Source organism: Anomaloglossus baeobatrachus, chromosome 5 (genome assembly GCF_048569485.1).
Source record: "Anomaloglossus baeobatrachus isolate aAnoBae1 chromosome 5, aAnoBae1.hap1, whole genome shotgun sequence".
NCBI classification, from domain to species: Eukaryota; Metazoa; Chordata; class Amphibia; order Anura; family Aromobatidae; genus Anomaloglossus; species Anomaloglossus baeobatrachus.
The window spans coordinates 106,058,619-106,079,103 of NC_134357.1; the positions used below are offsets into that span (position 1 = coordinate 106,058,619).

At 45.0% G+C, this 20,485-nt stretch overlaps 1 protein-coding gene across 2 annotated transcripts in view; it reads right to left on the reverse strand.

Moving 5' to 3' along the window:
- Positions 1-1,957: 1,957 nt before the first annotated feature.
- Positions 1,958-20,485, reverse strand: part of SLC16A12 (solute carrier family 16 member 12) — a 167,632-nt gene continuing 149,104 nt past the window's right edge. For both annotated transcript variants that reach the window (XM_075352364.1, XM_075352365.1), the window contains exons 6-7: positions 12,058-12,317; positions 1,958-3,789 (exon numbers count right to left, since the gene is read on the reverse strand). In XM_075352364.1, coding sequence (XP_075208479.1) covers positions 3,566-3,789; positions 12,058-12,317 — 484 coding nt within the window. In that variant the 3' untranslated portion in view covers positions 1,958-3,565. The remainder of the gene's footprint in view (positions 3,790-12,057; positions 12,318-20,485) is intronic.

Below are 20,485 nucleotides of genomic sequence, written 5' to 3' on the forward strand. Positions count from 1 at the left end.
TTTATAAGTGGAATAACAGGAACAGAACAAAGTAATATTCTAAGAAAAAAGGTTCCAGAATAGTGTTTTCATCAAGAATCCATTATTTACTAAAACATATTTCAATAGTGGGGACAGATTTTCTTAAGAACCTCTATTTCTGGCCATTATTATTCTGAATGGTACAAATGTCAATAATTCTTCTCTTCGGAGGCTAATATTGTGTCCCAACTAATGGCAGCATGTATATAGTATGTAGATTTCATCTATAATTTAAAAAGTATGTACACCAATGTTAAAAATATAAAAGAGCAATTTTCCTAATAGTCTGGATTAATATCTAAGCAGGTGTCTATAGGTCCTATGTAGACCTACGGTATGTTTATCCATAAATACAGACTACAAACATACCAAGTATATTCGTTCTGAACACAAACACGTTTGTACCCATCCTCAATTTGACTCCAACCTGACTGTATGTTTTAGAAAATATGTCTGTAGGATCAGCCGACAGAATTTGCCATTAGTAAAAATGGACACATGAGTCTACAGTGAAGCTGTAAGCACAAAAGAGTAGAATATTTAAAATATAACAAATAGCATTTTCAGGTATAAAAGGTGTTCATCCCATTTACATTAATTCTGCTAAAAATCTGTCAAATGTGACTGCAGTCAAGAGTGAAAATTTAATTTCACCTTCCATTCTTCCTGGTCAGTATTGCCTTGGTCTAGGAGGCCAACAGGGGAAGGGGGGGTGGGATTTTTTTTTTTTTGTAGGAAGGTTCAAGAAGCTGTAGAGCCTGTGATCACTGTTTTCTCTTGTGATTTAAACTTTGTGGGATAACAGCAGAGACGCTGCATCATAAAATATCATATTTCTGGACCCCTGTATTACAGAAGTTGGGTCAAATATTCAGGCTAGCAGTAGTCAAATCTGAATTGTCAGGTTCTGAGTACAGTTAGTCTTTGGTCATGCAAATTTCTGTTAATCTAAGGGGAAGAAAAAAAAGAAAGGAGAAAGCAGGAGAAGGCAGCAGGAGAAGGCAGCAGGAGAAGGCAGCAGGAGAAGGCAGGAGGAGAAGGCAGGAGGAGAAGGCAGGAGGAGAAGGCAGGAGGAGAAGGCAGGAGGAGAAGGCAGGAGGAGAAGGCAGGAGGAGAAGGCAGGAGGAGAAGGCAGGAGGAGAAGGCAGGAGGAGAAGGCAGGAGGAGAAAGGAGAAAGCAGGAGGAGAAAGGAGGGAGGAGAAAGGAGAAAGCAGGAGAAGGCAGCAGGAGAAGGCAGGAGGAGAAGGCAGGAGGAGAAGGCAGGAGGAGAAGGCAGGAGGAGAAGGCAGGAGGAGAAGGCAGGAGGAGAAGGCAGGAGGAGAAGGCAGGAGGAGGAAGCAGGGAAGAGTAGAAAGTAAAAGGAAAAAGGGGAAGAAGTAGAACAGGAGGAAAAGAAGAAAGCCTTTCCAGTGAGTCAATCTGATATGAAATAGTATCAGTAAGTGCTCTTAAATAACCTAACGTGTCTGCCTTCATCCAATACCTCTACATTATAAGTAGAGTTTCAAAAGTCAATGTAATTGACCTTAATGCCACAGTTATCGATAAAAATACTGTATATTAGTTCCCATGTGAATATACAAATTTGGAAGAAGTTATTCCTTAAACTAATTTAACAGAGGAGATTTACTTTAAAGTTTAGTGCTGATTAAGTTCTTCATATATTTTAATTGTGCTCAAGCTTCTGTGATTTTATAAAGTTTTAGTCCTGCAACGACATACACGTGAAATATTATCTTTCGACTGCCACTAGTGGGAGCAGTCTAAGGCCACTTTCACATTGCATTTTCACCTACATTCACTGGTCCCATCGGGGCATCCATCTGAACCTCCCGCCCCTCAAAATGTGTTTTGGACGCATACGTCAACGGGGCCATTGACCATAATGGAGGAGACTGAGTCATCGTGTGGTCTGTCTTGCACCATTTTTGGGTATATACATTTTCTGCAGTTTACTACGTCTGGGTGTCTGCCTGCAGAAAACGTATATGCCCAAAAATGGAGCAAAACACAGCATACGCTGACTTTGTCTGCTCCATTATAGTCAATGGCCCAGTTGGCGTATGCATCAGAAACACGTTTCAAGGGGGGTGGGAGGGGTTTCAGACGGATGCTCCGACGGGACCACTAAACGTAGGTGAAAACTCAATGTGAAAGTGGCCTAAGCTCTCAGAACGTTGTCTTTTGAAGGGAACTTTGTTTGGAGGCTTGGATGGGATGCTCTTACTAACACATATATAAGCATGCAGGTCTTTGAAAGCCAAATCAAACAAACACCTTTATGTCTTCTGTTATTGACTACAATTAAAGCTGTAAGTTAATATGTAAATTAGGCATTAAGTATTCTGGGCATGACTAAAGACTGTTCAAGCCTCTGCCTCCTAAAACAGTTTCCCTGCCCAGCATTGGCCTCTTTAGCTTGACTTCTAGCTCACGGTTTGTGTGACATCAGGCGACAGGTAAAGAAATCATACAGTGAGCCATCAATCAAGTTAAGGAGGCTACGGCTGGCCGGTATAAACCTATGGAGTCAAAGGCTCCGATGCGCCCAGGACACAATTCCTCATTTGCATGTAATTGATAACATCGATTACTTGGGAATGCAGCAACATGTAGATGATATAAAAGGCGTCAAAGGATTTAGCATTCAATGACCAGCAGGACCATATATGCAATTTGGGAGGGGGAATGATTTTACTTACAGAATTCCTTTAAATCTATGTCTTTGCAGGGCATTTGGGACTATCAGAAAGAAGCAGAGATTGATTTCTTACTAAATCTGTTCAATCAGTGCAAATGACCAGATCCGACTTTAAAAGTACGGTATATCCTCCTCAATGAATATCCAGACTATAACTCACAGCAGTAGTAATGTATCAGGGCTCGGGCACTCATTAGGCTTGTACACTTGACAACTATTAAAATGGTAAGAAATTCACAGAAAGTAAAATGATACATTGGCAATACAATATGTGCAAAAATGTTCCCTGTGAAAGCGATCACGCATGCCATTTTCATTGCCGTCTTCTCAGCGACATAGCCGCTTACACCACACTCTTTATTCTGCTGACATCACAATGTTTTGTTTTTATTTTTTGAGTCATCCTCATCTAGAAAAACTAAATATTTATTTTCCAGTGAGAAAACCTTCATAAATCATCTTTTATTGCATAGAAATAAAACCAATCGCACATCCACATAGGTCTAGCTCACCGTGGGACGTAAAGTTTAAAAAAATACTGTAATATCCTAAAAACTACTCCTATGTTAGGAGAGAGTCACTACAATTCATCTAGATTTCAAGAATGTTCCTTATAAAGTGCAGCTTTTCTGAATTTCCTATGCAATGGGCATAAACTGACGAGCGGGTAAATTCTTTCAAATTGTTTGTGCAATTTATAAAATATTAAAATCGTAGCCTGAAAGATACCGGCTGGTGTTCAACAATGATGAATATAATCCAGCGCATTCCTGATTTCTGGTTTTCTGCCTGATCTTAGAAATCCAGGCAACGTAAATCACTGTCCATTTAGACAGAATGATCTAAACCTCCCTGTGGTTACACTCTTCGGTGGTTGCAGAAGTCACATCTCCATTAGTCCAGATCTCCTGCTTGGTGTCAGATGTTGGCACAGTCATCGTCATCCGTTTGCGCTTTAACTTTTTGAACAATTTTGCAAATGCTAATAATAGGGCACAACATATCATAGAAAACCCGCTTAGAAGGAATGCTGCTGTATAGTTTCCAGTGGTGTCCACCAGCAAACCTACACAAAAAAAAAAAACACAAACACAAAAGATATTAGAAACCTTTAGAAACAGATAATTAAACTCCTCAATAGAGCATTCCATGCAAACTGATATACGTCCGATACCAGGTCTTCGGAGTTACCAAGTTACCATTTGGTAAAATCTTTTTTTGAGTGGTGGTCTCTGGTCCTGGCGAGCGGAGTCACCAGTATCATGCAGCCTGCAAGTGCGTAGCACCCCCATAGCACATATCCACACGCCCAACTGGTATCCCCACTTTCATGTAATGTGCCGGGGTGTAAGAGATAAGTACCTCACCCACGGCTACCGCCCTGCACCACGCACAAAGCCATTTTATCTTTATAGCAAATACTGCATTTTAATTGTGGCCGGACAACAGGTCTTTATGGATTTTCTTAGGCTTATGTGCAATACAAATCTGCTATGAATTTTTATAACTCCACTATATTATAATATATATATTTTTTTTCTTTATATATACACACACACACTATTACATTGATTAAAAAAAAATAAAAAAATTAATATATTATATTTATATATATAAATGTAACAAAGTATATATAAAGAATTATAGATATATATTAGATACATTTTATTACTACACTACATTAGATATTCAGTATAAAAAATATTACTATACAGTATTACATTGCTATATATATATATATTTGATGTAATGTAATATAGTAAAAAAAAATTATATATATATATATATATATATATATATATATATATATATATATATATATATATATATATATATATATATATATATATATATATATATATATATATATATATATATAATATATATATAATCTAAATAAATATAATATATATATAATCTAAAAAAAAAACAAAAAAAAAACAGTGCACTTGCTTATGGGCTTTGTGCAATCTGGCTAATCTAACAATATCTTAGAGATAAAGGGAGGTATAGGAAAATTATATATTGAGGACCTCTAGTGACTAACACTGCATATTGCATCTGTTTTTTCCTTTGTTACTTTATGACGGTTAATATCCATTTATCTGCACCTGTAGTGTTAAAATTTTTGTCTACTTTAACTACTTCACGAACAAATCACATACAAAGTTACCGCAGGCTCCAGCAGCAAACTTGCAGTAATCCCCGCACATGTCTGCTGAAGCACCGCTCTGATAAGGAGAAGCGATTAGAGCATAAAGTCCCCTAGGAGGACTAGTAAAATAAGGAAAAAAAAAAAAAAAAAAAAAAAAGTTTAAAAACCATGTTCAAATCACCCCCCTTTTTGCCCTGTTGAAACTTAAAAAAAAAAACTAAAAAAAAAACAAAACACACATTTGGTATTGCCGGGTTCAGAAATGCCTGATCAAAATGTAAACTAAATTAATCTGATTTGTATACAGCATGGCAAAAAATAAAAACAAAAAAACACCAAAAACTCAAAGTCAAAATTACGTTTTTTTTAGTCACCGCAGCAATGCATTGAAATGCAGAGGTGATAAAGTTGCATCTACATAAAAATGGTATCATTGAAAACGTCAGCTCAAGATGAAATAAAATAAAAATAAGCCATTACTGAGCCCCCTATATTCCCCCCCCAAAAAAATAAAAAAAATATATGAGAACGTTATGGGTCTCGGAAAAGGGCGACAAAAGTGTTTTGTTTTTCTTCCTTCTTTAGAAAAACTTCTGAATTTTTTTCATCACTTAGATAAACTATACATGTTTGGAATCTACGAACTCGTACAGACCTATGGAATCATGCTGACATGTATGGATTTTTTTTTCCTTTTTTCCAGTACAATATGTGGTTGAATGAATGGTGTCATTCAAAAGTAAAACTCATCCCACAAAAAATAAGCCCTTATATGGCAATATTGACGAAATACAGTTATGGCTCTCAGAAGACGGGGAGGAAAAAGAACAAAAACGAAACACTGAAAATCACTCGGGATGAAGGGGTTAATAACATCCTTCACATGTTAATACTTTTCAACACATACGTATATGTATATATGTATAGGTGTCAAGGACTGGAGTAACATTTTTGATATGCTGCCTCTTCATAAATCAGGGAAATTGATTACACCTTGCCTCCATTTCCCCAGATCTAGACAGTCGAGAAAAAAAATCACAGCTTGTGATGAATTGGGGCCATATTGCTCACTGGAAAATTTGGTACAGGAGGGATCATGGTGTGGTGCCCCTGAGGCTTCAGTCGCCACAGAGGTACTGCATCTCAGCCAGAAGTGTAGCATCCCATTCCTGAGTAAGGAAGGGGTCACAAACCGGTATACACAAAACACAGACACTCACTCAGCAACCCTTCATCAGACCGTGGTAAGAGCGTAGTGACAGTCCGAGGCCAGGTTAGGGGGTGGAGTCTAGTTGGTGGGAGCAGCCTGTAGAAAGGTAGTCAGTCGAGATTGAGCAGTGGAGGAGTCAAGACCTGTGGTCTGGAGCTGCAGCAGCTTGGCCCAGGCACACGACAGAAAGGCTAAGAACGCACTTTGCGTTCACCTACTTGCAGTTCTAAACGCACGTTTTGGACTTAATTGATTTGACCAAAGTTGCCTTTTTCTGAACTTTAGCGTTGAAAACGCATGCGTATTACCGCGTTTTACATGCGTTTTCAGCGCTTTTTGCATGCTTTTTCACCTGCGTTTTGAACATCAAGACACTGCTAAATAAAGTTTAAAAACAGTCAAACACAATGAAAAAAGAAAAAAAAAAAAAAAGGAACAGAATTTTAGAAATAATTTAGTAAAAAGGAATAATTAATAAAATTATAGCGGTAATATGCTATTTATTGGAAAAATAGCAATAAATTATTAACTTTCTTTAATTTAATTGTCGGACTATATGTGTGTGTGTAAAGGGACATATGAAATCATTATTTTAATGTCCAAAAAGCATGCGTTTTGGTAGTCCAAAACGCATGTTTTCTGCACCAAAAAAGCAGGTAAAAAGCAGAAAATTTGAAGATTCTTGGTTTTTGCCATTTCTCATTGTCTTCAATGTTAACAAAACGCACCCAAAATGGCAAAAACAACTGACATGCTGCTTCTTTGAACACATGGTTTTTGCCACAAAATATGCAAATTAAACGCAGCATTTAGAAACGCAAAAGGGGGGGGGGGTCTGAAAATCACCATTTTCCATAGACTTTGCTGGAAAATCCAAACCCATGCCTTTTGGCATGAAAAAGGTGCTTCTCAAAACGGATATAAAAAGCAGCAGAAACGCAGGTGGAAACGCAAAATGCGTTCTTACCCAAAGGGTCCTCGAGCCCACGGGAAGCGACCATACTCCCATGGCCTCATTCCACATACCAGAGTAGAAGAACTTGGCCGCAGTAGGGGACCGGCCCCTCAACCAGTGGAGAGCTTAAAAGATTCAGCTAGCTAACCAGAGGCTGAGGTCACTTAAAGTGCTGAAGTCAAATCCACACACATCCAGTGAAAAGGTGACCACATAGGGCGAAAAGGATAGAGCTTCAAGCCACCCAAGAGGGCCCGCAGACACCGGCTCAGGGCTTTGTGTGTGCAGGCGCAGGACAGGTGTTAGAGGTCAGCGTCAGAAGACGACCAGGACAGGGACACAGAAGGGTGTACCGGGTTGTGCCTCCTAACTATCTGTGATCAGCTGGAGCCCATTACAGCAGGACCCGGCAGTCCAAAGGCAGCATTTGTCTGGACGTGCTAACCTGGAACTCTGAGTAAAGACCTTTTGACTGCATCCCTGTGTCGTCTGGTTATTCCCTGCGCCCCGCCATTACAGACTACTACTCCCGACAGTCCTGGGGCCCAGCTCTACCTGTGGAGAGCTATTCCATCTCTGCTGCGTCACCACCGACCCCAAGGAGAACCAAAAAGCAGCGGCGTCACCTATCTGGCCGCATACCACAGGTGGCGACATAATATCTCCCCTGTAAATATTACCCCACAGCTCTCATCAGCCATCTGATGCGAGTGTGTCAATGGCATGTGACTGGTTTTCACAGTTCACTCTGTTATTTTGATCAAAGGGTAAAATGTTAACCCTAGATAAAATAAAAGACAAAATTAGACAATCATACGGTTCCAAGTTTGGGATGGCTTCTTCCTGTCCTTGCAAGACTACTACTTATGCCCAAATGAATGACCATAAACTTAAGAGTACACAGAGTCCTGACCTAAACCCAGAGAATTTCTTTACAAAGAATTACAACACTTCATTGTTAACAAGATGTGTTTATGTACAAATGCACTTTTGGCTAAATGGGTTTAAATTCCTACATATGTGGCGCCCCAGAGGCTTCAGTCACCACAGAGTATTGCACCCAATTTTGAGTGTAATGCCACACCCGGATCCTGAGGAGGTCAGTCTCTGTTTCACCACTTACACACTTAAATAAACACCAGGTTGCCACTGTCCCCACTGTGGACTGGGCTAGGGTCAGGTAATAAAGAGGTTGCCTACAGAGTGGCATTTACAGGATGCCCTCATGAAAGGCCCCAGTCCCACTAGCTTAGAACCTGGGAGGGGGGAGGAGCCGCCAGCAGGGGGATTCAGGAGTCAACACAACAGTTAGGGAGTTCTCCAGCAGGAGGGGAACGGAGCAGGCTTGTTCCACGGGTGCTCCAGTGGGAAGTAGGAGAAGTTCACACATTCACACAGTTGCCGTGGGAGAGGGCATCTGCTCCCCTCAGAAACGGCGCCACACAGGGCGGCAGGACCCTAGGGAAGATCATAATCCACGTTGGTTTTCCAGAATCTGCCTGGATGGGGAAAGTGTCAAGCTTTCCTGACCACACAGCGCCCAAGAGCACAGTGCCATATAGGATCCGGGGCCTTTGATAACTTCAGACCCCACAGCGGAACCTGCATATAGGGACAAGAGTTCTATTCGTGAAACCCAGGGTCCCCTCGTAGCTTAAAGCCAGTGGATCCACTGCAAGCGCTAAAAAGGAGGGAACCTACAAAACACCACACCGGACTGATCTTTAACCCCTTCACGACCGCGGGCATTAACGTCCTATTTTAACGTGACTTAACGACCAAGGACGTAATTTTACTGCCTAAACTTCATTTTTTGATTGCCGTGGCCATAGCAACGGCTTTCAAATGATGTCCCCTGCTGTTTCTTACAGCAGGGGACCTTTGCTTGACCCCAGGGGGGCGGCATCGCCACCCCCTATCGACGATCGATGTGATTGGCTGTTCAAATCTGAACCGCCAACCACATCGTTCGCACTAATTTCGGCAAAAATAATGCCCGAATTAGTGCGATACTGTGATATCCAGCTATGAGATGCCACAGCTGCTGCAGCATATCATAAGTGGACCTCAAATATGTCGCCCCCAGCCCCTGCAGCACTGATTGGAGCGATCGTGCTATGACGCGCAATCGCTCCAATCAGTGTGCAGTGGGGCGGTCTGATCTGCCGGTGGCCACCCTCCCCAGGCCTGTGCTGGCCTGCGAGCCCTCCCCCAACATGTCTGCAGCGTGCAGTGGCTGGTACTTGTGGTACCACGCCGCCGCCGTAGCTGAGGTCACCGCTCCTGCTGCACGTGAGTACTGTGCTCACCTTGCAGCCCGTGCGCTCTCCCGTGGTGCCCCTGCGCGCTCCTGTGATAGCCCCTGCCCCCCTGCGATCTGCCCCCCCCCCCCCCGACATCCCGATCTGCTCACCCCCCCCCCCCCCCCGACATCCCGATCTGCTTTCCCCGCGATCTGACTGCCTCCCACATTATCTCTATTCTGCTTCTGCAGCTCCGTCTCCGGTCTCCTCCTCTGCTCCCCCCCCCTCTGCTCTCACCCCCCCTCTCCCCCTCTGCTCTCCCCCGACGTCCTCTTATCTGTCTTCACCGGCCCGATCACATCTGCCTCCATAGCTGGGTCCTTCCTGTGCATTCTGCTGATCTGCCTGCTGCTCCTGTAAAGCTGTCCATCTCACTGCCTTCTTGTTCCTCTGCAGCTCTTCTGGTCAGTGATCCTCTGGGTACTGCGAGTATAACTTTTTTTTTTCTGTACCCTGTCCATTTTTACACCTCATCCGTCCGTGCGTCCCGCTGAGCGCTGATCAGGGATGCAGATAACGGATCTGCGTCCCTGCTCACTTTTTGGCGTGATTTTTTACCGTATCCGCAACGCTTTTTGTATCCCATCCGTCCGTGCATCCCGCCAAGCGCTGATCAGGGATGCACATAACATATCTGCATCCATGGTCAATTTTTGGTGTGACTTTTTTTATACGTATCCCCGACGCTTTTTGTATCGCATCCGACCGTGTGTCCTGCAGCGGCCGATCAGTGCACTGCGTCTGTGCGTTTGAAAAGTCAAATGGCGTTCCTACTCTTCTGAGCCCCACCATGTGCCCAAACAATTACTTTCTACCACATGTGAGGTATCTAAGTACTCAGGAAAAATTGCACTATACGTTTTATGGTGCATTTTTTCCTGATAGCCTTGTAAAAAAAAAAAAAAAAAAGCTACCTAGTTGAAGCAACCGTTTTGTGGTAAAAAAAAATGTTCTTTTCACAGCTCAACGTTATAAACTTCTGTGAAGCCCCCAGGTGTTCAAAGTGCTCACCAAACATCTAGAAAAATTATTTGAGGGCTCTAGTTTCCAAAATGGGGTCACTTGTGGGGGAGCTCCACTGTTTCGGCACCATAGGGGGGTCTCCAAACGTGACATGGCGTCCGCTAATGATTCCAACCAATTTTGCTGTCAAATGGCGCTCCTTCTCTTCTGAGCCCCGCCATGCGCCCAAACAATTACTTTCCACCACATATGAGGTATCTGTGTACTCAGGAGAAAATGCACAATACATTTTATGGTGCATTTTTTCCCGATAGCCTTGTGAAAAAAAAGCTACCTAGTTGAAGCAACCGTTATGTGGTAAAAATGTTTTTTTTTCTTTTCACGGCTCAACGCTATAAACTTCTGTGAAGCCCCCAGGTGTTTAAAGTGCTCACCAAACATCTAGAAAAATTATTTGAGGGCTCTAGTTTCCAAAATGGGGTCACTTGTGGGGGAGCTTTATTGTTTAGGCACCTCAGGGGGTCTTCAAACCCGACATGGCGTCAGATAATGAGTGCAGCTAATTTTGCGTTCAAAAATTCAAATGGCGCTCCTTCCCTTCCGTGCTCTGCCGTGCGCCCAAACAATTGATTTTTACCACATATGAGTTATCAGCGTACTCAGGAGAACATGCACAATAAATTGTAGGGTGCACTTTCTCTTTTCTCCCTTGTAAAAATAAAAATTTTATGGCTAAAGTAACATTTTTGTGTTAAAAAGTAAAATTTTCATTTTTTCCTTCCACATTGCTTTGGTTCCTGTGAAGCACCTAAAGGGTTAATAAACTTCTTGGATGTGGTTTTGAGCAGTGTGAGGGGTGCAGTTTTTAGAATGGGGTCACTTTTGGGTATTTTCTGTCACCTAGGTCTCTCAAAGTCACTTCAAATGTGATGTGGTTCCTAAAAAAAATGTTGTAAATTTTGTTGGAAAAATGAGAAATTGCTGATGACCTTTGACCCCTTCTAACTTCCTAACGAAAAAAAAATTTTGTTTCGAAAATTGCGCTGATGTAAAGTAGACAAGTGGGAAATGTTATTTAGTAACTATTTTGTGTGACATATCTCTCAGATTTATGGGCATAAACTTTCAAAGTTTGAAAATTGCAAAATTTCCTAAATTTTCACAAATAAACGCAAAAAATATCGGCCTAAATTTACCACTGACATGAAGTACAATATGTCACAAAAAAACAATCTCAGAATCGCCAGGATCCGTTGAAGCGTTCCAGAGTTATAACCTGTCAAAGTGACACTGGTCAGAATTACAAAAAATGGCCCGGTCATTAGGGTGTTTTAGTGGCCGGGGGTGAAGGGGTTAAAAGGATTCGGGTTTGACGGAGCCCATCACTACTGCGACTACCATCCGCCCCAGAGGACAGTGACAGCAGCGGTGGCAGATTCCCTGGCCGCACCTCACTACTACCCCCATCATCCTTCTACAGCCATTTTCTGCATGCCTCGGGGCAACGGAGCTGGGCTAGGCCAACCGTGACAACGACAGTCGACGACTAGTAGGTTAACCGCCTGTCCCGTGGGGCGCTACACATTCTCCAAAATTTTGCAGAAAAATTTCCCAGAAGAGTGTGTTCATGGTTTGGGAAGAAGAGGTCTATAAAACTCAGGATGGTCAAGTGTTCATGTTTGGCCATAAATTATGTATAGTCATGAAACATTACATGAAAATACTTGTGGACAAGGACATAAGCATACCTGATATTGGTGGGCTCACCAGATATGGCACTGCATGGAGGAAGAATACCACTCCAAGGGCTGATGATAAGCTGGATGTACCGACAACATCTCCAGTCACAACAGGAATCAGGGCAACGTAGGCACCATCAAAATAACCAAATGTAACAGAGAAAGGCACAAGGAGTTCAAAGCACCTAAGAATTGGAAGGAAAAGGCAGCTAAGACCATCCAGTGCCACAGCTATGAGGTAGCATGCGTATCTGTGCTTCTTCAGAAATCTGAAAGAAAAGGAAATTTCAATATAATATCTAAGTTAGTATTAAATTTATGAATACAGAAAGGCTCTTAGATATGTCATTTTATAGCGTTCAGATTATACTGTATATTAGACAAAGCCGAAAATATCAATTGCATAATACATTATTAGAATTCAGAGAGAAGTTAATAGGGTTGTACAGGCTCTGTGCTCGTAGAGAACTCTGATGTCGTTAATGTACTGTCTGGGAATTTGAACAGGACATCTTTTCAGGTAAGTTCACTCTGGAACCCACCTGAAGAAGCACTTAAATGCTAAAAAGAATGCAGTGCAATGTAAAAGGGAATCTGGCAGCAAGTTTTAGCTATGCAATCTAAAGACAGCAGGAGATAGAGACTAACCATTCAAGGATGCGTTCTTTATTACCCTGTATGTGGGGTATTTTTTATATAGTGAAGATTTTAATCACCTGGGATTATCATTGCCTGAACTACTATCTTCCAAGCATGCCCACTCCGGTGATTAGCACCTTTCTGTCTATAGACATTGTACAAAGAGCTTGTTGTGGGCGTGGACAGCTCTCTGAGCTCTGCTCAACTGCTAAATCTAAATACACAGATTGTGTCACAACTGTAACACCCAGTGAACTGATACATCATTAGATTCAAGGTCTCCTTGCCTACATCATGCTGCGCTCAGATGAGGTAGCAAAAATCTGGTGACAGATTCCATTTAAGAGTATTTGCTGTTCATATCTTCAGGCTTTTTAAACTTCTTTTAAATCACTTCAGGCTTTGAAAGATGCAAAGCAGTTAAGAGACATGTTATTTTGAGTCATCCTCCATTACCTCACTAGGTACATGGCTGTCTACAAGGCATTGTGTGTACACTTTCATAGGAAAAACCTCCATTCATTACTTTTTGGGGGAAGGGGTGTTTGCATATGAGAAAAACTGATGAATTGCTGATGGTTAAAAAAAAAAAAAAAAAAAAAAAAAAAACCAAAACACAACACAACACAACTGACATGTTGACTAAGCTCTGATGAAACGAGATGTGACAAACTTTTTGGTCGCGTGCAACCATGTTCTTCTTACAAGTCCATGTGTTGTGTGTGGACTTAACCTGTATTGACGATGAACGGTTATAAAATGTCAAAATAATCTGTACAAATTTCCCAGACATTGGACTTAGAGCTTTTTTTTTTTTCTTAAATGTCTTTAATAAATGAAAGAAAACCATTAAAGAAACGCTATGTGACAAATATAATAAAAAAAAAAAAACTTATGGAAAGTTTTTAATATCAGCAATTAAAAAATTAGTTATAGCTGACCTGATCCTGAGCTGGTAAATCACCACTTTAGGACACTAGAGGGCACTGTCTTACTGCATTAAAATCAATAGAAGGTCGTTCTGCTGGCAACAAAACATTTTACTATATTCACTTTCCTTAGGCTACATTCACACGACCATCACGTTTTTGTGGTCCGCAAAATACTATCCTTTTTTTCCACAGATGCATCCATGTGAAATCCGTACGTGATGCATCTTACCCACTATTAAACAGGATCACTGGGTATCAAAAGACAGAGGAGGGTTAGTCTAGAGGTTAGTCGACGTGGAACGGGGGCGTCAACAGCATATAGGACGCCGACCCCCGTATCTTAGGCAGGGAGAGAGTAGGGTGTATATGAATTTCCTACCTTTCTCTTCATTTATCAGCACACGGAAATTAATTATTGTATGTACTAGGTTTGTGGCATACGGTAAATGTTCATTAAAGTAATTGGTTGTAAGGTAATGTGAAATTGTGGTATTTGACATTCCCTCTTTCACCAATTTATTGGAAAGAAATATCAAATCCGAGTCTGGCGTAATCGAATAAGGGGGTCCCATGACAATCCATACCATACTCACTGTCCCAGTCAATGAAGAACAGAATATTCCCCATTGGCTGGGAGAGCAGTGAAGTGACCTGAGCTAACATCAATAGGTCATGCCAGGTCACTGCAGGGCATAACGAGCGCCAAACTCATGAGGTTAGCTAGCTACATTACCTGTGGTGATGAAGTCCGCTGCACCTGTGATGTCTGCGCTAATCACTGAATTCAATAACCACTGCGATCTCACCGCAAGTCTCGTGGACAGCCCAAGATTGTCACTAGCGGTGACGTCATGAGCTCTTGCGAGACTTGAGGCGATATCGCTGCAGGCAACGGAAGTAAGTGACGAGCGCTGATGTCAGGAGCGCAGCGGAGACCATCAACATAAGTAAAGAACTTAGCCAACCTTCTGATGGTAGCGCTTGTCATCCCCGCGGCTGCTCGCACTGCTGTGCGGGCAAATGCTGACATTGTTGTGCAGGCATATGCGGACCTACTGCTCTGCGAGCAGCTGCGAGGCTGGCGCGGGAGTGGGATACAGACTGCAGTACACCCGACCGAAGTCACACGGAAGTGCTTCCGTACAGCTTCCGGGGATTTTGCAGACCCATTGACTTGTATTATCTCATGGTCCGCAATTACATAACAGAATAGGACAGGTTCCATAATAACGGAGCGGACATATGGCATCCGAAGTGGGTTTTTTTTCAGTAGGAACTGATGCGCATGGAAGTACTTCCGTATGCCTTCTGATCCTAGACAAAAGATATTGATAAGACTATCTTATCAGTAGGGCCACAAAAAAAAACAAAAAAAAAAAACAACGGGAACTGACCAGGACAAAACAGAACGGTCGTCTGAATGAGCCCTTATTCAAAACTGAAACCTGAAGTTTTAGGGGCTCTGTCAGGGGTGTTAATCTGAGTTCTATGTAGACAGTCTTTTTTAGTACACATTTGAGAGTTCGGATACATTGTTTTCTAATTCAGGGCACCTGTAAAGTCTCAGTAATTGCTGGTTCAAGGAGGCGCACTTGGCTATTGATGCTTATAATTTAGAGATGCTTTCGTCAGTCCCACACATGGGCCCAACTAGGACTGCTCTGATCTCTCCTGGAAATGTTCACTTGTGGGTGAGGTTTGCATAAACGCTGTTTTTTTTTGTCCGTACAAATTTGCTAGGAATGTTTCTGAACAATCCGGACAGCCCCAGCAAATTTAGAACAGTTTTTCATATAGGATTTAAGCAAAACTAAAGAAATTTCACTTAAAGTGTCGATTCACCACTCGATGGAGCCACTTCCATATGACTTTCAAGATGAATTTATTTATTTTATTATTATTATTTGTAATTAACTAACTGGCATCTTTACCGGCACATGACGGCTCATTTAATCTGCTCTCATGTGCCCCTAACAGCAGCAGGTCGATTGGAGACCCGCCCACGACTGCTACCCGGTTAAAATCCCACTGTCAATCTCTGACAGCAGCATATAAGGTGCACTGGTGAGGAGCGCATCACTCCCCCGCATCCATCGGCAGCCTGTGAAGCGATTGATCGCAGAGTGCAGATGGGATGTCATGACAACCAGGGGTCAGCTGATGACCTCTGCGTCGGTCATAACAATTCTCCTGTATTAGCCGGTTGTGAGCACAAGCAATTGGAGGATCGCACCTTCACGTCCTCTAAAGAGACAGAGATATAATATAATATAATATAATATAATATATAATATAATATATATATACACACACACACACACACACACATAATAATATAATATAATATAATATAATATAATATAATATTATGTCCAAACGTGGTCCTTCCGCCATGCTGCGCACTCCCAAACGTGCTCCATCCGCCATGCTGCGCACTCCCAAACGTGCTCCATCCGCCATACTGCGCACTCCCAAACGTGCTCCATCCGCCATACTGCGCACTCCCCATCGTGCACCATCCGGCATGCTGCGCACTCCCAAACGTGCTCCATCCGTCATGCTGCGCACTCCCAAACGTGCTCCATCCGCCATGCTGCGCACTCCCAAACGTGCTCCATCCGCCATGCTGCGCACCCCCCATCATGCTCCATCCGCTTGGGAGTGCGCAGCATGCCGGATGGTGCACGATGGGGAGTGCGCAGTATGGCGGATGGAGCACGTTTGGGAGTGCGCAGTATGGCGGATGGAGCACGTTTGGGAGTGCGCAGTATGGCGGATGGAGCACGTTTGGGAGTGCGCAGTATGGCGGATGGAGCACGTTTGGGAGTGCGCAGCATGGCGGATGGAGCACGTTTGGGAGTGCGCAGCATGGCGGATGGAGCACGTTTGGGAGTGCGCAGCATGGCGGATGGAGCATGATGGGGGGTGCGCAGCATGGCGGATGGAGCACGTTTGGGAGTGCGCAGCATGGCGGATGGAGCACTTTTGGGAGTGTGCAGCATGGCGGATAGAGCACGATGGGGAGTGCGCAGCATGGCGGATGGAGCACGTTTGGGAGTGCGCAGCATGGGGGATGCAGCACGATGGGGAGTGCGCAGTATGGCGGATGGAGCACGTTTGCTCAGCCTCTCTCCTTCCAGCCTCCCTCAGCATCAGCCTCCCCCTCCCAGCCTTCCCCAAGATCAGCCTCTCTGCTCCCAGCCTCCTCCAGCACGCCGTGCTCCTCTGCCGACACTCACCCACACCCGATCGCATCCACTCACCCACACCCGATCGCATCCACTTACCCACACACCCGATCGCATACACTCACACACACCCGATCGCATACACTCACACACACCCGATCGCATACACTCACACACACCCGATCGCATACACTCACACACACCCGATCGCATACACTCACACACACAGACACTGACGAAATCGCACATACGCGCTGATACTCACAACATCCGGGGATATCACATGCTTCTGGCCATGTGATCCCCCGGCAGGTCCTGGAAGCTCACAACAGCACAGTATCGCTGCCGAGAAGCAAGCGATATCCCAGGATGTTGTGAGTATGTGGATGCGATGTGATGTGTGAGGTGTGTGTGAGTGTGATCTGATTTGTGTGTATGTGTGTGTGTGTGTGTGTGCTGTTATGTTATGTATGTTCCGCAGCTGCAGGACCTTGATGTGTGGATGCGATGTGATGTGTGTGTGAGGTGTGTGTGAGAGTGAGTGTGAGCCGGTGTACACTGGTAACTATGATACACATTGGGTAACTAAGGGACCTTAGTTACCCGATGTGTATAATGGTTACCAGCTTTCACGGCCTCCGTTAAGATCCCAGCATCGCAAGGTTAGGTCTGGCGCTGCTGGGATCCTGACGGAGCCGGTGTAGAAGCAAGCGATATCCCAGGATGTTGTGAGTGTGTGGATGTGATGTGTGAGGTGTGTGTGAGAGTGAGTGTGATCTGATGTGATGTGATGTGATGTGTGTACTCACCTGGGAATCGGAGCCCCGTGTCAGTTGGGCCAGAGCGAGCGTGCATTGCGTGAGGGGGGCGGGGCCTGCAGAGAGCCGGGGCGAGAGGCCAATCCGTGGGGGGGGGCGGGGCCATGGCGAACCCAGCGGCCAATCAGCTTTGTGTCACCGTAAGGACATGTCACGGTGACACAATTTTGGAGCATGACAGACAGACAGACAGAATAAGGCAATTATATATATACTAGAAGGTGGCCCGATTCTACGCATCGGGTATTCTAGAATTTACGTATTGTGTAGTTCATGTATGATTTTTGTTATATATATATATATATATATATATATATAGAGATGTTGTTGTGTGTAGTTACCAAGTGTTTGTGTAGGCGCTGTACATGTTCTGGGTGTTGTCTGAGTGTGGCGGGGGGTGAGAGCGGTGTTGTATGTGTGTTGCGTGTGTTGCGTTGTTTGTGGAGCGCTGTGTGTCTGTAGCGTTGTGTGTGTGTGTTGCGCGGTTTGTGTGTGTGTGGTGTGTTTTGGGGGGAGGTATGTTTTGTGCAATGTGTGTGTTGTGCGGTATGTGCGTATATTTGTGTGTGCCGCGGTGTTTGTGTGTTGGGTGTTGTGTGTGTGCAGCGTTGTCTGTGTGTGGGTGTCTGTGTAGGGCAGTTGTTTGTGGTTCCCAGTGTGTGTGTGTGTGTGTGTGTGTGTGTGTGGTGTGTTGTGCAGTGCGCGTGTGTGTGTGTGTGTGTGTGTGTGTGTGTGTGTGTGTGTGTGTGTGTGTGTGTGTGTGTGTGTGTGTGCGTGCATCAGCCTCTCTTCTCTCAGCCTACCTCTCCCAGCCTCCCTCCTCCCAGCCTCCCTCAGCATCAGCCTCCCTCTCTCAGCCTCCCCAAGCATCAGCCTCCACCAGCATCAGCCTCTCTCCTTCCAGCCTCCCCCAGCATCAGCCTCCGCAAGCATCAGCCTCTCTCCTTCCAGCCTCCTCCAGCATCAGCCTCCCTCTCCCAGCCTTCCCCAGGATCAGCCTCTCTCCTCCCAGCCTCCGTCCTCCCAGCCTTCCCCAGCATCAGCTTTCCCCTCCCAGCCTCCCTCAGCATCAGCCTTCCCCAGCATCAGCCTCTCTCCTCCCAGCCTCAGCCTCTCTCCTTCCAGCCTCCCCCAGCATCAGCCTCTCTCCTTCCAGCTTCCCTCAGCATCAGCCTCCCCTTCCCAGCCTTCCCCAGGATCAGCCTCTCTCCTCCCAGCCTCCTTCCTCCCAGCCTCCCCCTCCCAGCCTCCCTCAGCATCAGCCTTCCGCTCCCAGTCTCCCCCAGCATCAGCCTCCCCAAGCATCAGCCTCCACCAGCATCAGCCTCTCTCCTTCCAGCCTCCCCCAGCATCAGCCTCTCTCCTTCCAGCCTCCCTCAGCATCAGCCTCCCGTTCCCAGCCTTCCCCAGGATCAGCCTCTCTCCTCCCAGCCTCCTTCCTCCCAGCCTCCCTCAGCATTAGCCTTCCCCTCCCAGTCTCCCCCAGCATCAGCCTCCCCAAGCATCAGCCTCCACCAGCATTAGCCTCCACCAGCATTAGCCTCTCTCCTTCCAGCCTCCCCCAGCATCAGCCTCCCCAAGCATCAGCCTCCACCAGCATCAGCCTCCCTCGTCCCAGCCTCCCCCTCCCAGCCTCCCCCAGCATCAGCCTCTCTCCTCCCAGCCTTCCCCATGATCAGCCTCTCTGCTCCCAGCCTCCTCCAGCACGCCGTGCTCCTCTGCCGACACTCACACACCCGATCGCATCCACTCACACACACCCGATCGCATCCACTCACACACACCCGATCGCATCCACTCACACACACCCGATCGCATCCACTCACACACACCCGATCGCATCCACTCACACACACCCGATCGCATCCACTCACACACACAGACACTGACGATATCGCACATACGCGCTTATACTCACAACATCCGGAGGTATCACATGCTTCTGGCCATGTGATCCTCCCGCAGGTCCTGGAAGCTAACAGCACAGTACCGCCGCCGAGAAGCAAGCGATATCCCAGGATGTTGTGAGTATGTGGATGCGATGTGATGTGTGTGTGAGAGTGAGTGTGATCTGATTTGTGTGTGTGTATGTGTGTGCTGTTATGTGTGTGTATGTGTGTGCTGTTATGTGTCTTTATTTTCCGCCGTTGCAGGACCTTGATGTGTGGATGCGATGTGATGTGTGTGTGAGGTGTGTGTGAGAGTGAGTGTGAGCCGGTGTACACTGGTAACTATGATACACATCGGGTAACTAAGGGACCTTAGTTACCCGATGTGTATAATGGTTACCAGCTTTCACGGCCTCCGTCAAGATCCCAGCATCGCAAGGTTATGTCTGGCGCTGCCGGGATCCTGACGCAGCCGGTGTAGAAGCAAGCGATATCCCAGGATGTTGTGATGTGTGAGGTTGTGTGTGAGAGTGAGTGTGATCTGATGTGTGTGTGTGTGTACTCACCTGGGAGTCGCGGCTCCGTGTCAGTTGGGCCAGAGCGAGCGTGCATTGCGTGAGGGGGGCGGGGCCTGCAGAGAGCCGGGGCGAGAGGCCAATCTGTGTGGGGGGCGGGGCCATGGCGAGCCCAGCGGCCAATCAGCTTTGTGTCACCGTAAGGACACAATTTCGGAGCATGACAGACAGACAGACAGACAGAATAAGGCAATTATATATATAGATAGATATATACACACACACACATACATTATATATATATATATATATACACACATACATATACACACACACACACATATATACACGCGGGGGGGGGAGTGGGGGGAGTTTTGAAAAATATAAACAAAAATGCAAAGAAAATAGTTTAAATCACCACCCTTTTGATCCATTAAAGGGTTTGTCCGCCATGAC